General features: G+C 36.3%; 2 protein-coding genes across 2 annotated transcripts; both read left to right on the plus strand.

The window, feature by feature from the left end:
* The first annotated feature begins 4,124 nt into the window (after positions 1-4,124).
* LOC103440611 (uncharacterized) lies at positions 4,125-9,074 on the plus strand. The gene is made up of 6 exons (XM_008379313.4): positions 4,125-4,783; positions 6,811-7,403; positions 7,702-7,894; positions 8,084-8,148; positions 8,284-8,494; positions 8,567-9,074. The coding sequence occupies exons 1-6, from the start codon at positions 4,622-4,624 to the stop codon at positions 8,927-8,929; spliced, it is 1,587 nt and encodes a 528-aa protein (XP_008377535.1). The 5' UTR covers positions 4,125-4,621; the 3' UTR covers positions 8,930-9,074.
* Positions 9,075-9,613: 539 nt separating this feature from the next.
* LOC103440600 (uncharacterized) lies at positions 9,614-12,633 on the plus strand. Its single transcript, XM_008379304.4, has 6 exons — positions 9,614-9,840; positions 10,469-11,070; positions 11,312-11,504; positions 11,609-11,673; positions 11,756-11,966; positions 12,052-12,633. Exons 1-6 carry the CDS (start codon positions 9,751-9,753, stop codon positions 12,409-12,411), a joined length of 1,521 nt encoding a protein of 506 aa, XP_008377526.1. The 5' UTR covers positions 9,614-9,750; the 3' UTR covers positions 12,412-12,633.
* The last annotated feature ends 203 nt before the right edge of the window (positions 12,634-12,836 follow it).

A 12,836-nucleotide genomic window follows, 5' to 3' on the forward strand; every position in this document is an offset into this window, starting at 1 on the left:
CAAGCCCTTTACATTGGTTTTCTTAAGATTCTAATCATAAGCATAAAACTTCATGATTTGAACACAAAATCTTTTTAATAGTGTTCTTATCCATCATTGAATAGAGTTCTTACTCATAGCCAAGCATTGTTATAACAAAAAGGGTGAAGTGCCAATTTAGTCCCTGAACTATCACCTTAGTGAAAATTAGGTCCCTGAATTATTTTTTCGGTAAAATAAGTCCCTAAATTCATTAGAAATTGCTAATTTCATCCCTACTATTATATTCAAAGCTATTTTATCCAATTTTTCGCCAAATTAAGTCACTTGACACACTTTAGAATGTAATACCATCATTTTCTCATCTATAAGTGCTTAACATTTCATATAGGTTGTAAATTTAATGTCTAATTTACCTTCAAAAGTTAACTTACACTCTTTCTTTATGAAAAACTACCAATTTCTCCTCCAAAGTTAACTCCATACACTATTTCTTTATGAAAAACTACTAATCTACCCTCCAATGTAAGTAACGTGACTTAAATTGATGGAAAATTGAATATAGTAGATTCAAATAAAACATTAGGGATGTAATTGGCAGATTTTTATAATTCAGGGACTAATTTTTCTGAAAAAAAAGTTTAGAGACCTAATTTTCACTAAGGTGATAATTCAAGGACTAAATTGGCAGTTTACCCTAACAAAAATATGAAGCAAACAACAAAAGAGGAGCCACATGGTCATGTGAAAAAGAGTAATGTTAGGTAAACTACATTTGTAGACAAAATTTGTAAATTAAATGATGTGTCATCAATAGGAATGAACACGTTTATCAATATTTAGGTAATAATCCAACATCAATTTTCCTGTCATTTAATTAACAAAATTTTATTTATAAATTTAATCTCTCTAGCGTTACTCTGTAAAAAAATATACTTCCTGTGTTCGTATTCCTTCCCCCAACTCTCATCTATCTCTATCATTCTTTCTTCCTTCAATTGTTTTCCCTTTTCTATACAACTTTCTTTTAACCAACTTTCCCTTTTGTCCCGGAGTAGGATTCTTTCTTGTCTTTTTTTTTTCCTCTTATCTGAACGGTCACAGTTAAAGTAAGTTAACATTTTATATTAACTTTTTATAAAATAAGAAAGAGAAAACAAAAAATGTGAGAGGAGAAAATAAAAAAAGATAGAAAAAGGATGGAAGAGAATCATTAGTCCTTCTCAGTCTCCGATCTACAGCTAGTCGTACCAAATTTTTCTAATTACCAAAACAATCCTTTTCAATTCTGTCATTTCTTCATTTTCTTAAGCAAGTACACGATCTAGATCTCATATCATACTTTTCAATAAGAAAACAAATATATGTGAACAACTACTTTTGTTTGGAATTGAAAAATTGCAATAAGAAAACAACTTTCAAGCAAACCAACTTTGTCTTCTACAAAAACTAAAAAATTTCACATAAACTTAAGCAGGTGCATAAACAGTTCGAAAAATGATTTCTGCACAATTTTTTTTTCTTCTTCTTATACACTCTCGACGGTATAAAATGAAAACAAGACTATTTGGTCCCTACTCAGTTGGAAAACGTCTCATATCTACCCTACAAGTTATGGTGAAAATACATGCTCAAGACTAGTTTGTCCCTACTCATATATAGTTTGGTCTCAAATTTTGGAGCAAGTCTTGTAAATATCCTAATGTCGGTAAAATAACAAACAAAAAAATACTTGGTTACTTAAAAGATGAATACGAGTTCTTACTCAAAATTGTTTGTTATTGATACATAGAACTTCGTGTTTATGATAGATCATTTAGTCATTAAACTATATAAAACAGATAAATAAAATTTATAAAAGCATTATGAACCGTCAATATATTTATAATAGATTGGCTAAACGATTTTAGTTTTAATTGTTTTTTTTTTTGGCAAAGATAAGCTTTGTAATGTGATTTATAATATAAAAGATTCTGATCATAAGCATAAAACTTCATGATTTGAACACGAAATCTTTTTAATAGTGTTTTTATCCATCATTGAATAGAGTTCTTACTCATAGCCAAGCATTGTTATAACAAAAATATGAAGCAAACAGCAAAAGAGGAGCCATATGGTCATGTGAAAAAGAGTAATGTTAGGTAAACTACATTTGTAGACAAAATTTGTAAATTAAATGATGTGTCATCAATAGGAATGAACACGTTTATCAATATTTAAGTAATAATCCAACACCAATTTTCCTGTCATTTAATTAATAAAATTTTATTTATAAATTTAATCTCTCTAGCGTTACTCTGTAAAAAAATCTACTTCCTGTGTTCGTATTCCTTCCCCCAACTCTCATCTATCTCTATCATTCTTTCTTCCTTCAATTGTTTTCCCTTTTTCTATACAACTTTTTTTTAACTAACTTTCCCTTTTGTCCCGGAGTAGGATTCTTTCTTGTCTTTTTTTTTCCTCTTATCTGAACGGTCACAGTTAAATTAGGTTAACATTTTATATTAACTTTTTATAAAATAAGAAAGAGAAAACAAAAAATGTGAGAGGAGAAAATAAAAAAGGATAGAAAAAGGATGGAAGAGAATCATTAGTCCTTCTCAGTCTCCGATCTACAGCTAGTCGTACCAAATTTTTCTAATTACCAAAACAATCCTTTTCAATTCGGTCATTTCTTCATTTTCTTAGGGCTGGTTTGGTATTGCTGTGCTTTGAAAAAAAACTGCTGTGAGAATAACCGGCTGTGCTGTGAGAATAAGCGGCTGTGAAATAAATCAGCAGAGTGTTTGATAAACTTTTTTGTAAAAGTGCTTTTGGAAAAAAAAAAACAGTCTGATAGTGGGTTTTTTCATTAAAGGAGCACTGTAGTTCTGTGTGCTTTGAAAAAAAGCCAGTTTTCCAAAGCTACAAATTGCAGCTTCAGCTTTTTCCTTTGATTTCAGCTTATTCTCACAGCAGCTTCCAAAATAAGCCATTTTTTTAAGTTTACCAAACACCAAAAACACTCCCAGCTTTTTTTCATATGAGCTTTTTTTAAAATCACCTCAACCCCAAACTGGGGCTTAAGCAAGTACACGATCTAGATCTCATATCATACTTTTCAATAAGAAAACAAATATATGTGAACAACTACTTTTGTTTGGAATTGAAAAATTGCAATAAGAAAACAACTTTCAAGCAAACCAACTTTGTCTTCTACAAAAACTAAAAAAATTCACATAAACTTAAGCAAGTGCATAAATAGTTCGAAAAATGATTTATGCACAATTTTTTTTTCTTCTTCTTATACACTCTCGACGGTATAAAATGAAAACAAGACTATTTGGTCCCTACTCAGTTGGAAAACGTCTCATATCTACCCTACAAGTTATGGTGAAAATACATGCTCAAGACTAGTTTGTCCCTACTCATATAGAGTTTGGTCTCAAAATTTGGAGCAAGTCTTGTAAAAATCCTAATGTCGGTAAAATAACAAAAAAAATAATATTTCGTTACTTAAAAGATGAATACGAGTTCTTACTCAAAATTGTTTGTTATTGATACATAGAACTTCATGTTTACGATAGATCATTTAGTCATTAAACTGTATAAAACAGATAAATAAAATTTATAAATGCATTACGAACCGTCAATATATTTATAATAGATTGGCTAAATGATTTTAGTTTTAATTGTTTTTTTTTTTGGCAAAGATAAGCTTTGTAATGTGATTCATAATATGAAAGATTATGATCATAAACATAAAACTTCATGATTTGAACACGAAATTTTTTAAATAGTGTTCTTATCCATCACTGAATAGAGTTCTTACTCATAGCCAAGCATTGTTATAAAAAAGATATGAAGCAAACAACAAAAGAGGAGCCATATGGTCACGTTACAAAGGGTTATGCTAGCTAGGCAAACTAAATCTGTAGATAAAATTTGTAAATTAAATGATGTGTCACAAATATGAATGAGCACGTTTATCAACATTGAAGTAGTAATCCATCATCAACTTTCATGTCAATTAATTTACAAAATTTTATCTATAAATTTAATCTCACTAACATTACTAGTAAGAAAATCTACTTTGAAAAATATTAACTATTCACCTCCAAAATATTAACCATTCACCTCCTGTGTTCGTATTCCTTACCCCACCTCTCATCTATCTCTTTCTTTCTTTCTTCCTTCTATTATTTTTCCTTTTTCGGTCAAACATTTTTTAACCAACTTTTCTTTTTCTCAGTCTCCGATCTACTGCTAGTCCTACAAATTTTGCTAATTACCAAACAATCCTTTTCAATTCGGTCATTTCTCCATTTTATTAAGTAAGTTCACGATCTAGATCTCATATCAGATTCTCTGCCTCCGCCTCCCACACATCTACTTTCAGCATTAATTCAACTTCCACGCTCAATTAACCAACCAAAACTCAACCTTTTCTCATTGGCTCCCAACCAAACGCACCAACTTCATCTGCTCCATACAGCTTCAACCAGTCAAAACTAAACCCGACCCGTTTCAGGAAACAAGTTCCTCCTCCTACCCAGTTGACCAAATCCCTGGATTTTTTCCACCTGTGAAGTCAAATCTTGGTTCTCAGAGAACAAGAAGGAGGGCGAAAGGATAATTGAGAGAGTGTTTGCGGAGAAAAGGGATGAGAGAGAACGAAAGTACGCAGAGGCACTACTTGTACACTCACTTCACTGAAGCTATCTTATATTTGCGGCCATTTATGAAGTCACCTGCGAGATTTTCCGCTGTCTTCGTCTTCCTCCTCTTCGGCGCGTTTGTCTGTACGCGCCTTATCAACTTCCCTGTAAGTCTTTTTGCTCCACACTGTTTCACACACCTGTTTCCAATATTCATTTTTTATTTCCTGGTTTTTTTATTAATAGTTTTTCTTTTATTTTTTCCAAACATTGATAATTTTATTAGTTAAAATAAAACGGTCAAGATTAAATCAAGTAATATTTTTATATTTTCTGTTAATCTAATTAATATAATATTGGATTATTTTTTAGTAGTTTAGAGTCTTTAGACTATTAAAGACCATTTTTGTATTTATAAAAATATCATTTTATAAATAAAAAAATTATTTTCGACTCACATAGTTGAATGGTACAAGAACGAAGCCTTGAAAAATCAGCAGCAACTGCCTCTAGCGAATCACGAGTAAACATATATCCAAGTAATTAATTTTTTAATCATAACTTGAACACGTGTCTATCCGTAATTCGCAGCAAAAGCTGCTGCTGATTTTTTTAGCAGCCAAGCTTTTTCCATGGTATAAACGTAGTATCATCTGCAAATGGTAATGTCAAGAACTGGGAAAAAGGCCAGAAGGTGCGAAAGTCAAACGACGTCCGTCAAACGGCATGATTCGATGTCGTACGTCGTGAGAATAATGTAGGGCTGCTTAACATTTGCCGTGACTGTCGGTTAACGTGCTGTTATAGCATGCACTGATGGGACGGCCCAGGGTTTGCTGCCCCTGAATCTCATGTCTCTTATGTGTCACTTTTATCATATTTTGTTTTTCAACTTAACCCTAAATTAACACTGTTAAATTTTTCATAAAATTAATTATATTACCAAAAATTAAATGTTTAAAAAACCAACGGGAAAATAATTTAGACTCCCGAGCACACACAACACACAACCCCATCACCGTTGTCGGTCCACCTCACCGCCGGCAAAGCTTCCTTTCTCTCTCTCTTTTCAAATCCTGCACTAGATCGTGATTCCAGCATGTCAAAGAACAAATATTCTATCAAAGTTTGATAGTTGGGATTCAAGGAGGATATTAAACCGATGCTTCGTCGGTGGTGAGCAATGGCAACCACCAGACCCACCCCCAGAACAACCCAACTTTTAATTTCATGCTTTCTCTTCTCTTTCCCCGATTGAAAGCTGGAAGCCCCAACTTCGTTTACTAGCTTGAATTTCTCCATTATCCAAAACAAGTCAAGGGTGATGTCTCCTCTAGTTAAATCTTCATTTCATTCAAATGGATTAGGACAAAGGAGAAAAGCGAGTGGGGGATGCCTGAAGGGGTGGTTGGCTCGAAGGTGAGCTCTGGGAGATCGAGTGAGGAAGGATGAAGATCGTTTCAGATTTTTTTTTTTTACTTTTTAAAGAAAATGTAATATATTTTTAATTATACGAAAAGTTAACCGTATTAGTTTGGAATGAAGTTAGAAGACACGTGTCAAATAAGAAGGAAGACATAAAAGAGATATGAAATTTGGGGACAGCAAACCCTTAGCCTGATGGGACAAGCACGTAGGGTGGTGTCTCACCTCACACCTGACGTCTATAAACCGGTGCACCTATACTTTTTTTTTTCTTCTTTCTTTTCAATTGACGATAAATGTGCGTCGTTAATCCAAATTGACTAATTCACCCCCAAAAGATTATTTTAATCCAATCCTAATCATGGTGTCAATTGCATTGTTCTTAGAAAAATGGACAGATAATTATTTTGGTCCAACTAGTTTGGCAAAGTTTCACTTTGGTCTTTATAGTGTCAGTTGTTGACATTTAGTCATATACTAATGGTGACGTGGAAAAACTTCATTTGTGTAAGTTTATTTTATATTGCTGGTCTCAAACCCGAATAAAAAAGAAGGAAGAGTGCATCAGGTAGTCAACAGCGGAATTATGTTTTTCACGTTGAATCCGTATGACTAATTGTGACATAAAAAATGTTGTTCTCGTCGTTAGATGACAAAGGAATGCATGCTTGTTGGTGTTGTGTTGACGTAAAAAATGTTTACATCTTTTAGGTTATTGGTTATACTGCTTGACATGAATTTTTGCTTTTGCGTCGAGTGACAAACACAGACTCTAGTTGATACTTCGCAAGGATCAGTAGTAACGACCGGAGCATCCCAAAAGCACCCTCCCGAAACTCCTAATATTCCCAAAAGTCCTCCACCCAAATTGGAAATCCCACTCAACTGCACTGCCTACAACCTCACACGAACTTGCCCATCAAACTACCCTACCACCTTTAGCCCAGAGCAAGATCCCGACAGTCCATCACCACCACCTACGTGTCCGGAGTACTTCCGTTGGATATACGAGGACCTAAGGCCATGGGCCCTGACCGGGATCACAAAAGACATGGTACAGAGTGCCAAGCGTACGGCCAATTTCAAGTTGGTGATCCTCAATGGCAAGGCTTACTTGGAGACATATCAGAAGTCGTTTCAGACGAGAGACGTTTTTACATTGTGGGGGATCCTACAATTGTTACGGAGGTATCCAGGGAAAGTGCCTGATTTGGAGCTCATGTTTGACTGTGTTGACTGGCCCGTCATCTTATCAAGGTTCTACAGCCAGCCCAATTCCACGGCTCCACCGCCATTGTTTCGCTACTGTGGTGATGACAGATCACTCGATATTGTCTTCCCTGATTGGTCGTTTTGGGGATGGTATGATTTCTTGACCTTTTCTTTTTCTTTTGAAATCATGTTTTTCATTGGTACAATAATTCATAACCTTAGCCCTTCGTGGCTTGTGCTACAAGTTAAGTGAACATACTGCTAATCTGTTAGTAATGCTAATGAATTTATTCAATTGGGTGCACAGTGCACCCTGAGTATCAGTCCTACACTTAACGAATCACAGTTGACGATCCAAAGATGGAGTGTATTGCCAAATGTAGGTTGGTGTAATTTTATTCTTATATCCGTTCAAAAATGGTACCTAGGTTCCCATTTTGTTTTGTAGGTCGGAGATCAATATAAAGCCATGGGAGCTTTTGTTAAAGGACCTAGAGGAAGGCAACAATAGGAGCAAATGGATAGACAGAGAACCGTACGCTTATTGGAAGGGAAATCCATTTGTTGCTGAAACCAGGAAAGACCTCCTCAAATGTAATGTTTCCGAGCAAACGGACTGGAATGCTCGCGTTTATGCTCAAGTACCGTCAACCATTTTCTCCTTTGTTTAATTGTTCCTATTGTACCTCTAATCTGCCTTATAGCAATAGTACCGTTAACCAATTTCTCCTTCGGTTAACAGTTCCGACAGTTGCTGCTTAGTAAAAAAATTCAGACCATATGTAGCAATAGTACAGAATCTGACAATGTTTTTGAAAAATAAATCGCAGGATTGGTTTAAAGAATCAAGGGAAGGATACAAGCAATCAGATTTGGCAAGCCAATGCGTTCATAGGTAGAAACATCCAACTATCAGTTGGAGTTTAATTTGGCTGAAACTGCTTTAATTATTGTCAACATCTATGATCCAGTTTGGCCATTCTGTAACTAATTGCCTGACTTCTGTTTCCTCTATGCACAATCATTGCAGGTATAAGATCTACATAGAAGGATCTGCTTGGTCTGTGAGTGAAAAATACATTCTTGCATGTGATTCTGTTACCTTAATCGTTAAGCCCCGTTACTATGATTTCTTCACGAGAGGTTTGATTCCGGTGCACCACTACTGGCCCATAAAAGATGATGACAAGTGCAGATCTATTAAGTTTGCTGTTGACTGGGGCAACAGTCATAAGAAAAAGGTAATAATTTCGATTGTTAGGCTTTTTCCGCAGATTTCCATATCTGTTTACGTATTGCATTGGTTTCTTCAGGCACAATCCATTGGAAAGGAAGCAAGCAAAATGATTCAAGAGGATTTGAAGATGGACTATGTGTACGACTACATGTTTCATCTGTTAAGCGAATACTCAAAGCTCTTACAGTTCAAGCCCACCATACCTCGAAAAGCGGTTGAGCTCTGCTCGGAGGCAATGGTTTGCCAAGCGCAAGGATTAGAGAAGAAATTTATGATGGACTCTATGGTGAAGGGTCCTGCCGAGAGGAATCCATGCGCCATGCCTCCGCCTTTTGATCCGGCGTCTCTTTTTGCATTACTTAGGAGACAAGCAAACTCAATTAAACAAGTGGAAACATGGGAGAGGAGTTACTGGGAGAATCAGAGAAAGCAATCATAGAGATATGGTTACGTAGACTGATGTATACAGATGATTTTCCATATATATGTTCCATCCATGCAAATGGAATTCTATACAAACTAGGACAGATGGGATATTATTAAATTATGATATTTTTAGTGGAATTGAAAGAAAATTAAAAATACATATTACTGCTCACTCAGGCCAAGGCCGGATCTGAGGAGGTTCGGAAGAGGCGATCGCCTAGGGCCTCACATTCTGGGGGCCCTGATTCAAGTTGCATGCATGACACTGGCACCTAAAATATCACTCACATTTTCCAGCATCTTCTTTTTCTTGAATTAATTCAGTTTAATGTACAAACTGAATTATCTAAATTTTTTACCGTCAGATCGAATGAATTAAAGAATATCGGAAGACAAAACTTAACAATGTGGGTGTGTGCCCTAAAAAAATTCAAGCTCAACCATTCAAAATAAAACGATCTTACTATTTCGAGAAATAAGTACCACCACTTAGATCCGTGGAATTTGGTTTCCAACTACGGATTTAGAAACATGGTTTTCCACAAAACTACGAGGACTCCCAAAAACTAGTTAACAAAGATTGTAAGAGAATATACAGACATTCAGAGCCAAAAGTAATTTTTTATTTTTAAAGAAAACTTTGGCGGTATGAGGGAGCCAAAAGTACTACTTGTCATTGTACGGATCGGATAATTAACCTCGGGGATACGAGGGAGCCAAAAGTACTACTTGTCGTCGTACAGGTCCGATAATATTTTTCTGTCAACCGGGTCATATATTTATAGCCATTTGAGTTTTCAGACAAGGGCACTATCTTTATCTTGCGGCCATTTCATGGAGTCGCCTGCAAGATTATCTGCCATCTTCGTCTTCCTCTTCGTCCTCGTCGGCGCGCTTGTTTGCACACGCTTGCTCAACTCCTCCGTAAGTAATCATATATATCACTATCTGCCACCATTGTTTCCAATATTCATCTTTTACTTTTGTTTTTATTTTATATTTTCTAATCATGAAGAACGTACAAGGCAAACGATGTTTGTCAAAATGACATTAATCAATGTTGTATGTTGCGAGAATATATGTTCCTCGGGAAATAACTTACTTCTAAAGGGTTTATACCGCTCATTTCTCTTTTTAAGAAAAAATTTGGTAAGGACATTGTCTAGTCAAAATACAACACGTGTTACAAAACTAGAGTGATGTATCCTCTTACGTTTTAACTAAGCAATGTTCTTGCCAAGTGGAGATACCCATCCCACAAGGCTTTATCTTTCTTCCCTCTTCTAAGGCTGAAGGCAATCAACCTGTTACATAGAAGTTTTTTCTAGCATATGTTGCAAGTGTATTCGTTAATGTTAACTTCATAGGTATTATTGGGCCACATATCGAGTAGAGTTGATTACTAAAACCCTTCTAAATTGCGCTCCAACTATTCGCACTCCCTGTGAGTGTGTTGTCGTATAAGATCAGTCATTACGCTCTCTTTAGGTTTATTGGTCTATATAGCATTTTACTGATGAGCTTTGTTTGCCTGTTTCTCCATTTTTAACAGACAGAGACTCTAATTAGTACTACTTCATCCCAAGTACCTATATTAACCACCAAAACTTCCCAAACATACCCTAACAAAACCGGTCAAATTCCCCAAAACCCCTCGAGCCAATTCGAAATCCCACTCAACTGCACAGCCTACAACCTCACAACTACCTGCCCTTCAAACTACCCTACCACATTCCACCCGGAGCAAGATCCTGATCGTCCGTCATCGCCCACATGTCCGGAATACTTTCGTTGGATACACGAAGACCTACGGCCATGGGCCCACACCGGGATCACACGGGACATGGTGGAGAGGGCTAATCGGACGGCCAATTTCAAGCTGGTGATTGTGAATGGCAAGGCTTACGTCGAGCAATATGAGAAGGCGTTTCAGACCAGAGATACTTCTACAATATGGGGGATCCTACAGTTGTTACGGAAGTACCCAGGGAAGGTGCCGGATCTGGAGATGATGTTTGACTGCGTTGACTGGCCCGTCATTTTGTCAGGAGATTATGACGGCCCCAACTCCACTACTCCACCGCCGTTGTTTCGCTATTGTGGGGATGACAGCACCCTTGACATTGTCTTTCCTGATTGGTCCTTTTGGGGATGGTAAGACTTCTCGACTTTTTCCTTCTTGTTTACTTAGTTTTTTTCGTTGATAATTGGTGAGATATCCCCCTCTGAACGTATTCACTCATCGTAATCTCTTATCATGTTATGTGGTCATGTAATTACATAAATGGGAGTGTGTCCTTGAGATTGTCAAGAATCAGGAATTAGGGTTTAGGTCTGATTCACGGCCCAAAGATCGTTAAAAGATGACATGTAAGTCACATTCTTACTTGTGTAGGGCTGAAATCAATATAAGGCCATGGGAGACTTTGTTAAAGAACCTAGAGGAAGGCAACAAGAGGAGCAAATGGCTAGATAGAGAACCTTATGCTTATTGGAAGGGAAATCCAACTATTGCTGAACACAGGCAAGAACTCATGACATGCAATGTTTCTGACCAGTATGATTGGTATGCTCGCCTTTATGCTCAGGTACTTTTTACCTAATTATATCCATCTCATTTTGTTACTGTTCCAGTTTTACCATTGAGACCAAAAGTACAGAATCTGACATTGTTCTTGAAAAATCAACGCAGGATTGGTCTCGCGAAGCACAGGAAGGGTTCAAGAGATCTGATTTAGCAAGCCAATGCGTTCATAGGTACAGTTTATGACTGCGTGTTTATTGAACTTTCGACATTCCTAATTGCACTACTTTGCTCATTCCATGCACGATATTGCAGGTACAAGATCTACATAGAAGGCTCTGCTTGGTCTGTGAGTGAAAAGTACATTCTTGCATGTGATTCTGTTACGTTGATAGTAAAGCCCCGTTACTACGATTTCTTCACGAGAACTTTGATGCCGCTGCACCACTACTGGCCCATAAAGTATGATGACAAGTGCAGATCTATCAAGTTTGCTGTTGATTGGGGCAACAGTCACAAGAAAAAGGTACTGTAATTCAATCATTACGATTTTTCTCCAGATTTCAACATTTATTTTTCTTAATATCATTGCTTTTCATTGTTTTCTTTAGGCGCAAGCAATTGGAAGGGCATCAAGTAAGTTAATTCAAGAGGACTTGAAGATGGACTATGTGTATGACTACATGTTTCATCTTTTAAACGAGTACGCAAACCTCTTACAATTCAAGCCTAGGATACCTCAAAAAGCGATTGAACTCTGCTCGGAGGCAATGGCTTGCCAAGCAGAAGGATTAGAAAAGAAATTTATGATGGAATCTTTGGTGAAGGGTCCTGCAGTCAGTGAACCTTGCAGCTTGCCTCCGCCTTATGATCCGGCGTCTCTTTTTGAAGTGCTTCGTAGAAAAGAAAGTTCAATCAAACAAGTAGAAACATGGGAGAAGAATTATTGGAAGGATCATGAGCAGTCATAGAGAGGGTTATATATAAACACATACACATAGATATATATGATATGTACTGGTGTATACAACTAGTTTTGAGTACCTACAACTTAACCTATCTTATGATTACTCCTTTCTAAATATTATTAGCAGAAAGATTTTCCACTACAAGAACAACAACAAGGCCTTATTCCATTAAGTGGAGTTGGTTATATGAATCCTAGAACATCAATACGTTCAGTTTTACATCAAGTCTTTTGTTAGCTCCAAGTACTTCATATCTTTTCTTAAAGTCTCTGTCGAAGTCTTCATAGGTCTTTCTCTAAACAAACATATCTCAATTTACTTTTTTCTTTTTTTTTCTTTTTAACTTGTCATCTTAATTCCAATCGTGAATTTTCGACCACTTGAATTTGTACTTTGAGATTCTGAAGCAGACATGAAACCTTGTATTG

This window comes from Malus domestica, chromosome 01, assembly GCF_042453785.1.
Source record: "Malus domestica chromosome 01, GDT2T_hap1".
Classification (NCBI taxonomy): domain Eukaryota; kingdom Viridiplantae; phylum Streptophyta; class Magnoliopsida; order Rosales; family Rosaceae; genus Malus; species Malus domestica.

What these genes read in the sequence shown, in the direction of transcription:
- LOC103440600 (XM_008379304.4), top strand. Translation starts at nt 9,751, where the DNA reads ATGGAGTCGCCTGCAAGATTATCTGCCATCTTCGTCTTCCTCTTCGTC. An exon ending in CACGCTTGCTCAACTCCTCC is followed by an intron (nt 9,841 to 10,468) that starts GTAAGTAATCAT and finishes CATTTTTAACAG; the next exon opens with ACAGAGACTCTAATTAGTAC. An exon ending in GCAAGCCAATGCGTTCATAG is followed by an intron (nt 11,674 to 11,755) that starts GTACAGTTTATG and finishes ACGATATTGCAG; the next exon opens with GTACAAGATCTACATAGAAG.
- LOC103440611 (XM_008379313.4), top strand. Translation starts at nt 4,622, where the DNA reads ATGAGAGAGAACGAAAGTACGCAGAGGCACTACTTGTACACTCACTTC. An exon ending in CGCGCCTTATCAACTTCCCT is followed by an intron (nt 4,784 to 6,810) that starts GTAAGTCTTTTT and finishes TGACAAACACAG; the next exon opens with ACTCTAGTTGATACTTCGCA. An exon ending in GCAACAGTCATAAGAAAAAG is followed by an intron (nt 8,495 to 8,566) that starts GTAATAATTTCG and finishes TGGTTTCTTCAG; the next exon opens with GCACAATCCATTGGAAAGGA.